The sequence below is a fragment of the Trachymyrmex septentrionalis genome, unplaced genomic scaffold (assembly GCF_001594115.1).
Source record: "Trachymyrmex septentrionalis isolate Tsep2-gDNA-1 unplaced genomic scaffold, Tsep1.0 scaffold66, whole genome shotgun sequence".
NCBI classification, from domain to species: Eukaryota; Metazoa; Arthropoda; class Insecta; order Hymenoptera; family Formicidae; genus Trachymyrmex; species Trachymyrmex septentrionalis.
The window spans coordinates 719,904-733,003 of record NW_017305843.1 but is presented as its reverse complement, the minus strand read 5'-3'; the positions used below and the strand labels follow the sequence as shown (position 1 = coordinate 733,003).

General features: G+C 30.6%; 1 protein-coding gene across 2 annotated transcripts in view; it reads right to left on the bottom strand.

Annotated features, from left to right (window-relative positions):
- LOC108753140 (pikachurin) overlaps positions 1-13,100 on the bottom strand; it is a 138,131-nt gene that overhangs the window by 16,222 nt on the left and 108,809 nt on the right. For both annotated transcript variants that reach the window (XM_018494482.1, XM_018494483.1), the window contains 2 exons: positions 8,205-8,391; positions 2,574-2,713 (listed from right to left, as the gene is read on the bottom strand). In XM_018494482.1, the coding sequence (XP_018349984.1) occupies positions 2,574-2,713; positions 8,205-8,391 (327 nt within the window). The remainder of the gene's footprint in view (positions 1-2,573; positions 2,714-8,204; positions 8,392-13,100) is intronic.

Below are 13,100 nucleotides of genomic sequence, written 5' to 3'. Positions count from 1 at the left end.
AACCGCGCATAATCCACGAGAAACCGTGCACACGCGCGGGCGAACCGCACACGGTGACTTCCGGCAAATGTGGCGACGTTCGCTCGATTAAGCCAACTGATATAAATCGCGAGGATTTCAATAAACATTGTTCGGTCTAAAGTATTTTTATATATGTATTATATATGTATATGTGCACGTGTATATTGGTGCGCGAATTATACCTTTCTATTCGTTTAAGCCGCCTCATTAGCGGCGCGGATGTTAATTACTCGTAGCCGCCCGCTTATTGCGCGGATAAACGCGTCATTTGCGAAGCGAGTGGACGCGATCGATTCTCGTATGTCGCGTCGCATTTTGCGACAATACATTAACGCAGCGGAATAATGCATATCCTAGGGCGGCTTTTTAAACGGAATAGAGTGGCCACGGTATTTCATGCGGAAATAATGAGACAATCTTTGAATAAAATATAATAATACAAACTATTTTAATGTCATGAATGCCGTTGCATTGTTGTAAATTTTTTATATTAGAAATTTCCTGTAAATCAAAATAAATTTTTCCAAGCAGTTTAAAATTATAAATACACGTAAATCTTTTTTATGAGTGTAAAAAGTAGAGACTGGCAATCAGTCACTGCTGCGATAAAATTTTGGTGCTTAACAGACTGTTAGCATCTAACTTTAACAGCCTAAAAAGGCAAACTAATTCATTTACTTAAATTCCTTTACAATTTTAATATACTCAATTCTCCCCTCTCTCTCCTTTCGAATAAGCTCATTTCATTTACCATTTCAGTTCTTGCGATATTCTTGTCAAAAAAGGACTGCTAAGAAATTATGAAAGAATTAAATGCATTTTTTTCATTCACGATAGATATGAATTTAATCTAGAAAGAGACAATTTAATCTAGAAAGAGACAACTGATGCTTAAGTCAAGCTTATTCGATTCGTACTCTATCGATATAATCGGATCTTAGATTAGAGTAAGCTGCGTATAATCCATTAAATCTCGTAACGTGATGGCATAACAACGTCATGTCTGATATGATGTAAACACGTTCGCTGTCTGTGTATCTGCAAATATAGATACAATTCCCACGTACAAGGAAGCGGTCCAAGTTGTATATTCTTATGAGTTTTGAAACATGTTCTTTGAAAAGCATTTTTTAAATTAAAGTTATATTAAGATGCTTTTAACTAATCGCGTAGATATGGATAATAAAAAAATTTTTAGATTCGATTTCTGTCCACGAATTTAATTATTACATGATATGATTGATGTGTGAATTCCTAAATAGAGAGAAATTCGTATATCACTAAACTTTATACAATATACGCTAGACCGTATGTGTATGTGTATATAGACAGAAAAATCATGATGTGATAGTAAAATGAATAAGCTAAAATACATGATATTATCGTAACATTTTGTTACAAATTATGTTTAGATTTATTGAATGATACAATTTATAATTTGCTGTCTTTTCAAACGGTCCCAATTAAAAATACATTTTTGGAAATATCTAATAAATACTCTTTATCTTGCTTTTTAAAAAAATAATTTTTAATCTTATTTTCAATTTTCTATCAATTTATGTAGAATTTTATTGCGTCGTAAAAATCATTAAAAAAAATTGGCATTATCGTGTGCAAGAAATATATGCGTTAAATAAATCCGGAAACACATAAAACGTGTCAGATAAAAACATCTCTAAATCCCTCTCCGACAGAAATACATTGCAGTGAATGTATTATTAGCATGCAAACGGCATCTTGCAATATTCATTCGAGGTACTCGAAAATTGCTAAAACTTAAATTAAGACCACAAATGTCTATATTCACGTCAATAACAAGTTTAAGAGCGAATCATATAGTAATTTGCATTTGCTTTCTATTTGTAACGTAATAAGAAAGAATGAATTTTATAATTGTCTTATCTGTTTTCTTCCCTTTAAATCATGCATATCTATTTTCTTATCCGTCTTATCTACAATCAGTCCTATAATAGTCACATTTTTTAATTAAGATTTTTATCCATTCTTAATAATGTTTAATAATAAATATGCGCTATGCTAATAAGATGTAAATGCTTCATATAAGAAAAATGATTGCATAAGTAAAATTCGAGCAATTTAAATTTAAATTTTAATAGTGTATTCAGTGTATCTACAAAAGTGTTATCTACAGAAATATAAAAATTGTCAAAATAAACAATAAGAATCTTATTGGATCGTTATACATGTGAATATACAACCAATAAGAAATAAAACTTATAACGGTTGAAGCTGGATCTTTAGTGCTGGATTTTTGTTTAGTTAAATAATTTGATGTGAATTATTAAAATAAATTAAAAACAAAACACAATACAATTTATAAATTATTCGTAATGAATTAAATAAATAAACTGTTTTCATGCTTTTAGCAAGTGATTTTTGAATAATTTCATTGGATTATGCTAAATTGTAGCGTAATATGGAAGAAATACTTTGAAGCTTTGTATTATCAGTAGATTTCGTAACACCATTCTTATTTCTTTAAGCTTGGTGATTGTTCGTGCTTATAATTCCTTTGAAATTGATTTGGTTACCTGTAGATCCACTCGGGTTTCGCAGAGATCGCCCGTGTAGCCGAGCGGGCAGAGACAGACAGCCGTGTCGCCTCCGGTTGTCAGGCATTTTCCACCGTGGGAACACGGCACCTTACTGCACCTGTCGGCCGTGCACTCCTCTGGAACGACAATAAATCAGGCGATTTAATAAAAGTTCCGGCGGAGTGCAAAATCAAGAGTTACACGAGTGAAAATCGGATCGAGGCCGACTCGATTCGACTCGACTCGACTGCGCGCGAGATAAAACCAATAAAATCACTTGCGCCTCGACAGGCCGTCGCGTCCGATTTATCGAAGTGGAGAAGTATCAATCTCTTCCGCCTCATCGTATTTTCGACGATATCATTTAGCGTGCACGAGCATTGACGAGGAAATTTTTTTGCGCGCGTCCACGCGACGTCGACGATGATACAACACTCGATGTTGGGCTTTACGACATGATGGGACAACCGGCCGGAAATACACAATTCTCCGTCCCCATTGCGAGATATAGATTTAATGTTGTATGTTCTTTTATGTTACTATTAATATTTCCGTAAAATTTCGTATTTGTGCTACCATTGCAAAACAAATTATTGCTTATAATTAGATTTTTTTAAGTATTGTTACGTAACTAAAGGCTTAAATTAAATTAGAAAAAAAGCTATAAATTCTCCGATTCCAGTCTTTCAATCAGCAATTTATTAAATAATAATTACAAATTAATTGATTATTTGTCTCATTTATAATTTTAATAATGGCAAAAAAAAACAAATTTTTAAGTTATTAACGTACATGTATGTTAATAACTTAAATATTTTTCTTAATCTATTAATTTTAATATTTATTAAAATTAATGAATAAAATATATTTTCTATAAAATATAAATAAATAAAAAACCAAAATTTTTGTTTTAATTTTTTATTTACTTAAGCCCATTTTAAACGATTTATAATTCGGGATCGAATTCAAGATAAAATTCTACTTCTAATTTTGTGTGTGTGATACATATGTCATATATTCTAAATATGATTGTATATTCTGGTATCTATTGTATATATATGTGAATTTTATCTCTTTTTTTCAAATGTTTTCTATTTTATTCGATACGCAAAATTATAAATAGAATTCTCTTACGAATTTGTTTGGGAATTATAGATTGTCTAAAGTTTTATCTCTATATAGTTTTATCTATATAAAAAGATATATTCTATTCACTATAAAGAGATGAAAAAAATCATATGAATGTGAATCCAGAAATGTTTCTTTTCGAATTATAAATATTTTTTATTTACAACAGACTTTAGTAAGAACTATTTATTAAAAAAATTGCTGGAAATGATTTCCTTCCGCATCAATACGTCCCTTGCATTGATGTCTTGTGGATTATTTTTTTATTTACCTTCCGTTCATGGATTTTTATTTATAAGAACATCTTAAGACCTTTGTTTATGTAGAGCTACACATGGTTTCATTCATTGCATGGTCGATTAATAATCGACGAGTTCCGAGTTTGATCTCATTTTTTGCCCTACATGTGCTGTCATATGCATATGATTAGCTTTAAGAAATACTTTCTATACGATTTGTTAAGAAGTTGGAATTTATTATTGATTAAGGAATAAGAATTCCTGGTTATATAGTATATGCATATTAAGTGCTATATAAGCTGTTATCTACAGACATGATTGTTAATGCGAAGCATGTCTGAATATATTATACATAAAAATATGTATAATATTGAAATTAAACGTTTCCGGACTCACGTTTATACAACTTTCATCCTATTGTTAAAGTTTGACGACATATTTCTGAAACGCACACCCTATATATTTTCAATTATATAAAATAAATAAATAAAGTTTTTTTCTTTTTAAACTGTGTCGCTTATGTTTATTTTAATTATTTATCATATTTAAATAATTGTTTTACATTTACAATATTTGTTACTGATTTTAAACAGAAAAAGAAGTTGCGTAAACTGGAATATAAAGATTAACAATGGACTGAAATTATTCTCATAAAGATAAAGATCCGAATCGAAACGCACTCGAGAAAAGATTGAACCAGTGTCGATCTCGTGATAATGAATGACCCGGACGATTTTTACTTTCTGCAGGTTATTCGTTCCCGTGAGTGCCAGAATGTTCGAATCCTGGGCGAAGTTTTCCAATCTAAACGGTGTTATCTTTTCATGGGTCTTCTCATACGGCAACCGTAGACCCAATCAGAAAGTAAGAGAAAGCAGAACTTTCGGTTTAACTCCTTTCATCTATCTCATGCAAGATATGTTGTAACAAATCGATAGTTGTAGATGAAAAATAATGAAGTATAATAATTATGAAATAACGTTTATCTTATGAATTGATGTTATTAAAAAATTGGACATTATTTCCCGTGTATTAAATTATAGGATGTTAATATTTTCCACATTTTCCAATTCATATTTATAATAGAAATGATGAATTTGTTTTTGGAATAATTCTTCAATTTTATACATTTCTATGCAATAACAGTTTCTAATATCATTTTGTCTAATATTTGTCTTATTATGTCTCAAAATATAATAAAACTGTCATAAACATAATAATAAATTATAAGTACATCTTTTATAAATACATGTAATATGCTTGAATTAAATATCTATATGAATTATGTACAATGTTTATACACATTAACATATAAATTATAAATAAAAATAAGTTCCAATTTGGCAATTAGTATTTTGCAAATTTGCGTAATAATGCCTCGATTAATATCGATTAATCTTTGATAATTAATATTACACATTGAAGACCGTATTTCATGTGTGCGATATATTTGATTAACCGTACATAACCGATTATGCTCGCGGATGCGTTTCATCCGATTTTAATATACTACACCTGTACGGTATTATGTACATTATGTACAAACGGAAATACTAAATTTTGCTTCAAGGAAGGGGAAATCTATAATACTTAGCAATATATATAGTTTTTACGGGTATGAAATATTTTATATAAACATTATAAGATTAAATGAAATTATTCATGCAAAATGTGAAATGTACTTTTACTTTATTTCTCCATTTTAAAGCAAATGCTTTTTCTTGTATCTTGTGGACAAAAATTTGCGCTTTATTATTATTTTTATTATCATAATAATGTTTACCGATATTAATATCGCATCTGTCGCGTGATTGATAGTTTGGATATGTCCAACTACATATGATATACCTATCTAAATTACGTTCTGCACATATTATGAACAATGACACGCTCGATATTACAAAATAGAGATAACATTTGGTTGGCTGCGTCGTGATATAAATACCCAGGCAGATGCCCATTATTCAGAGGTAATTAATGCGACATACAAAGCAGCTGTTGCATAGTCGTATCTACGCGACTTCCCCTAAATGTTGACAATTAATTACCGACACTCGGGTAATGATAACGATAATTACTCGCGATAATCATAGTCTTGGCTGACACAGTGATTTCTGCTTCGCTTTTCACTGACAAAAAAAAGTTATCTTACAATTGTAGTATCTCCGATGTAATTAAACAGAGCATGTCTATTACTCGAACATCGCTCTTTCGGATTTGTTTAAACAAAAATTCGATAATCTATAACTTTATAAAAATAGAAACTATGTGGACGTAGAGATAGTTTAATCTATTCAAGAATCATTTTTTATTGCGGATAAAAACGATATAACAGTTATTCAAATATACAGAATACACAATTGTTTGAATTTAATTTATTATAAGTTGAAGATATTGAAAAAAAATCAAATATTTGGGAAAAGTCAATTTCAACTTTGTAAATGAAAGAATAATAATTTTAAGATTAGAAACGGGATTGTTTATAATAGTTTATATGATTAAATAAAAAATTATAATTTTTATTATATTTTTTATATTATTATGTTTTTAACACACACACACACACACGCACACACACACACACACACACACACACACACACACACACATACTGTATTTTTTAAATATCAAAGAAATATAAAAATGAACTGTTTCTGTTCCCTTTTAAAACTGTTATTAGCTAAAAATATGCTAAAATTGAATGACTCTATATTTACAAACGTATTAGATTTGACTAAAATAGCATTTTAAAGACCGCGATATGCATAACATAAACAACTATGAAATTAAGGTTAAGCGGTTTAATTTGTGTTTATTACTATTCTAGTTCTTACTACATTTCAAGATTGAAAATAATTTCGGCGCGCAATTTACAGAATTAGAACTGTGGTAGGTATATAGATTTACATGGAACTGTTTTCAGCGTTATGATCCAGCTTGACCGCTTTTATTTCTTAATCAAATTTTATATTTCAATTTATGATACTTAATGAATTTAAACTATTTTTAATATTTTAACTTACATTTAATGAATTATGTTTCACTATCTGTTTTTGTTAGCGCATTCTTTTTACTTTGCTTTTTTAGTTAACTTGTTATTATGCTCCGTTCTATTTTATCACATTCGTAAATTTTTATTATCGTGTAAGAAATACGAGTAATTGAACTTAGAGTATTTAAATTTGGATTATTTATACGATGCTGTTTTGGGCTTGGTATAAAACATAGTCTATCGTATAAAATATAGTCAAAATGAAATTCTAACATCAATATGACGAGTATGCTATTTAACCGTCGTGTATTGAAGTCATTTTAATTGAATACATAATCATCTTTGTAGAGTGGAAAAGTCTGTACATGCATTTCTCATAAACAGTTGACATAAGCAAACTCATAACTCATATAACAGTGCAACGCGAATTTCCTTCTAATAAATTATCACTAGTTGTAAAAAAGAGAATGCGACATTTAATATGAGTCTGGTACATCATTTATTATCGTGCAAACAACGAAATAATAAAAGACGACTTGCGCGCCCGTGTGTGTGTGTGTGTGTGTGTGTGTGTGTGTGTGTGTGTGTGTGTGTGTGTGTGTGTGTAGAGATTTATTATTATTATTTATTCTCCGTCGCACGACAGCTGCAAAGTTGACGTAGGACCAGAGCTAAAATATTTAAAACAATTAATAACTATGAACTCTAATTAGCTGTCTTGCATCTACGACATGATCGGTCAAAATGCGCGATGGAGCGCTACCGAGTGACCGAATTAGCAGCTATATCGGCAAACGGACAACAGGTGTCACATGAATTTAGTTGGCAAATCCTCCAACGCCCGCTCGATTTAACTCCAAATATATTCTTCCTTTTTTTCGTTGGTGGGAACAGATTCTCTAAGTGGCTCAAACCTTCGCATATCGCGCACTTCACTGGTGAGAAGTGTAATTGTAATATTGCGAAAAACGTTTTGAATAACAATAAATCTTAAACTAAATCTTAAAACTATATACTAATCTATTAATATACATTTTACTATGCTGTTTTTTCGTATTTTTAAATTTCCATATACTTTATGAAAATTATTACGATTATATGTTATATAGTCGGCATTAGAAAGGGTAAAAAAATAAATTCAATATCGACATAGAATCGCTGCTGAAACTACTTCAATCCTTGTTCGGAACCGATCACGAGAGTTCGACGATTAGGAAACTTCGGCTCGAAATGCCGAAACCGGATGTTACGTCGCGATGCGGTACTCACCGATGTCGAATCCATTCGCGGCATCGCCCTGCGGGGCCAATGGGAAGCGATAATGGTGCTCGTTCGCCTCCAAATGCCGGATGCAGCCCTTAAATCCAGTCCTCACCGGAAGTCGCTCCAAACCGGTCGTGTTTCCGGGTCCGCCAACGAAGAGAGGTTCGCGGAACGTAATTCTCGAGAACAAACCCTGCAATTGAAGTCGGAATTCTCTATATACATATATAGTTATACATATGTAGCTCCAGTGTAACGCACAAACTGGCACAATTGCACGGTTGGTTAATGCATGAAATTACTCCATTGTTCAATGCTATTTCTTTGACGATGTACAAGCCCAATGATATTTTCTATTCCTTCGTATATTTCTATGGTTACAGTCTATTTGATGCTACAAATGCTTCGAAGGATTTTTTGATTGATCAATTAGTAAAATTCTTTCTTGCGATTGGTCAATCAACGTTTCGAAGCTTTTGCAGCGCCATGTGAACCGCATCCTAAGACAACAATATATCACAACAATATCAAAATTATCTTTATGAAATATTTTAATTACATATTTAAGTATATAATAAAATACAATAAAATTATGAATATATGTTACATTTTTCACAGAGATTTTATGTTTGAAAAAACTTAATTAATGCTCTAATTGCGTTAATTAATATGATAATAGAAAATTAAAATAATTATGATATGAATTTGGGCAGAGAGATGGAAATAAATCTAATCGAATAAGAGAAATCTTATATCAAAGCGGGTCTTAGCTTAACCCTTTATTGCATAAATTTTTTTATTAAACGTGTTTTACTGAATTTTAATTATATAGGGGTTTTGGGATTACAAATTGGATCAAAATTTAAAAAATAATGGATAATGGTGGAAGATATGCAATAGATATTTTTTCCTACAAACGGTTGCAAAGAGATGAAAATTAAAAAAGATTAAAGAAGATTAAAAAAAATTTTTTTATAATGTTGCTAATGTAAATAGAGATATAATTTGTTATAATGTTAAATAGAGATATAATTTTTATTATAAAACTTTTATATAATACTTTTTTTGATATTTTGAATAGATTTTGAGACATAGAAAAAAAAAACCAAAAATTGTTCTATATACGTATAAAGGGTGATTTCATCTTATTTTGTCGCCCTAATTATTTCTGCATTTATTTATCTTATTTATATACAACCTATTCCGAATTTAAATGTCTAAGCTCCGAGAACGTGTAGAAAATTGATAAACTAAGAAAAAAAGTCCTATAGAGATATGCTCATTTTTGCTTTGTTTTGGAAAAAAATCGCAAAAAAAAAAACAAAATGTAGTTTTCATTTTTGTATTTTCTCATTTCTTTACATTATATTTATTCACTTGCTTAATGTAGTTCTGCCATAATGAGCTGGACATCCATCGAGTTGAAACCTTATTTCAATCCTTGCTACAGGATGTCTTCTTCAAAAATAATCAAAGAAATCACGTGAAGGAGTAATACCTTAGCCACTCTGATTATGGCAGAACTACTCCGAGCTTGGCTAGACAGACATTATCCACGATGATAGATTGAACGTGGAGGAGTAGTATCTTGACTACCCGATCACCTGATTTGACACCACTGGACTTCTTAGTGTAGAGAGTTCTGAAGCAGGAAGTTTATTCGTCGCCAGTCAATTCAAGAGAATAATTGAGAAATCGAATCGAGGCTACAATGCATCAAATATCGCCAGATCAGTGTTTGGCTGCAACACGAACTGTCCGTACTAGATGCATTGCTGCAAGAGGCAAATATTTTGAACAATATCTACATTAATCAAGTAAATTAATACAACGTAAATAAGTAATAAGAGAGTACAAAAATGAAAACTACGTTTTGTCTTTTTTACGATTTTTTTTCAAACCAAAACAAAGCAAAACGAGCATATCTCTGCAGAATTTTTTTTTCTTAATTTATCGATTCTCTGCACGTTCTTTTTTCCCGAAATTTAGACATTTAAATTCGGGACATCCTGTATATGTAAAGTTTTATTAAAGAAGGTATAGACTTCAACATCTTAATAGTCATTTTGACGCTATTTAATCTGCCATTTTAAATTTGCCAATTATAAATGTAAATTTGAAATCAGCATGTAAATTTAAAAACATTAATATAAAGATTTGGAAGGTATGTTTATTATCATTTTCATTCTAACATGAATTTTTTATAAAAAAAAGTTACTTTTGATTGACTTTTTGTTTCTAATTTATAATTAATGCAAAATAATTATATATTTTTGTTATTCATATATACACACATGTCGTAAGAACATAAACGACACTTAATACGTGATAATAGTAAATTATCAAATATGTAAAAACATACAAAAACTGTAGTGGAAAACGTGTCTTTTATACAGGATACTATGCAGCAGAGGGTTAAATATTTATAAATTTATATATACATATCTGATTTTACAAACCGCGCGCCGAAATCTATTTTGATCTCGAAATGGAATTATGTGCAGAACTAGAGTAGTAATATCATTTATTAAATTGACAAATATTACCTCGGTGATCGAATGGTGAGGACGTCTGCAAGAAATACAAGAGATCCGGGTTTGAATCCCGGTTATTGAGGCAATATTTTTCCCAATAAATTATTCGCAAATTTAAAATTCTCATTAATATCTGATTATATTATTGTAATATTCTTATAAAAACAATTTAATAATTTTTTATGCTTATTAGCATCGAAAATTATTAAATTGCTTGATAAGTGATTTAATACTCTGGTTCTGCTCATGATTGATTTTCAAGACTAAAAAAGATGGCGCACGATTTGCAGAATCAAATATGTAGTCCACACAGTATTATTTAAGCGCTAAAATCCGCTTTAACAGAATATAGGATTCCTCTTATTTAATTAAAAAATTAAAATGTTAAGATGTTTGTGACAAATTGATGCAAAACGTCTTTAATCAAATAATATATACACTGTGAGTCAAGAAACACTAATTATAAAATGAATAATTTAAAATTAAAGTCGACAACTACGATGGAGCAATAATTGCAAAAGGAGCACGATAACATTATGAATGACAAAATAGAAAATTCTTTCATGTTTTCTAAACTCCGTGTTATTTTTGTATGGCGCATTTTTCACATTTTCTACCTTTTTATCGACGACAAACTATGCCCATTGTCATACATGACATCGTTTTATCGTGCATTTTGTATTCAAACGCACACGTCTCGCGCGATCATAGGCTATCGTCGCTTCTCGAATTCCATTCTTAAAGGAAATTCCTCAAATCGGATGAAAAGATCGTGCGCGCGATCGCGAAGGCTTTGGTTACCAGTTTCTTTTTAGCTTCTTGTTCTTTTTTCCAAAGAGAAGAGAATGTGGCAAGGGGAAAAAAGAGGGAAGGTGGACGAGAGAAAAAAAGAGAAAAAGCTGGTGAGAACAGAAGAAGACAGCGGAGAGGTCAGGGATGGCTTCTCTAATTACGACGCTGTCGTTAGGACACCGAGTGCTTAATGGTACTCTAGGATAAAGTGGGCTTGAAACGCGAAGCCATTTGCCGGCGATGCTGCCCGATTTTAAAGGTAATTAAACCTAGCCTGGGAAAAACAGATGGGTCGAGAACCAACCGATAATTCCTCGTTATCATACCGCTATACTAGACGCCTGAGAGACTCGTTGAAGAAAGAGGATTGGTAGAAAAAGTAGATGAGACATTTATCGACGTACTTGCTCTCTTAATATTCAGTGTTCACTCATTGGTAATTATCAAACTCTATTAACTTGAATATGTTCATCATATTTATATATTTACATTTACTATATCATTTTTTAAAAGAACTTTCTTCTCTCTCTCTCTCTCTCTCTCTCTCTCTCTCTCTCTCTCTTAATGTCTTAATTCATTTTGTAAAATGTATAACAAATTGTGCAAAGGATAAATAATAATGTTTAAAAATTTAAGAGTATATAAGAATCTATTATTAAACACTCAAATTAATAAAAACTTTGTAAAATAGTAATCTAGTACTTTTACATTTTTTCCTGAAAGGTTATCCGTTATCACCAGGGTAAAAACGTTTCGTAAGTCTTAGTTACACTTCTGATCCTTCGTTCTCGGCGCTGCATCTCATTTGCAAAATAACAAGGCAAATGGGCGTCGCAGAAGAAACGATGCAAACCAAATTAAGAAAAAAAGAGTAAGAAATGCGTAGCAAGTACGGAATACAATTAAAACAAGTAACGGGTTAGTTGACAATAAGATTTGTATTCGTTTGCAAAACGACTATGAAAACCTCGTGCGTCAAAGAACATTATACGGCGTTTGCATTAGAAAGGAGTTACATTATTCTGTGGCACGTTGATGCATCGTAAATTAAATCATTGACTTTTAATTAAGCGCGATTTTCAAACTTTAAAGACGCGGAAGTTTGTAACCAGGATGAAACTAATCTGGTTCCATTTTAGTTGTTAAAATTATAATTAAATTATTACAATATAATCTAATATTGTATAATATTAAGTTTATGAGATTAAATATATTAATTGATTATTATGATTAATTAATTCCGATATAATATGTATGTAACAAAAATTTATTGATATATCATATTATAGTACGTGCTGTGAAGAAATATCTTTGATATATTTACATATTTTTTTAACAATAATAGAAAAAGATCTCTATCCTATTCAAATGTAATTGAATATTGAATCTCGCGATCTATGAATTGAGTTTGGTAATATGAGATAATTGAATCAATAGGAATTGTTGTAATGATTATTGTTTCTCTCTGTCTCTCTTTCTCTCTATAATTATAAAATAATTATTTCTGTTTAATAGGCGATAATATCGCGTATACAATATTAATACTTGCCAATATGCAACTGATATTCTATAATTG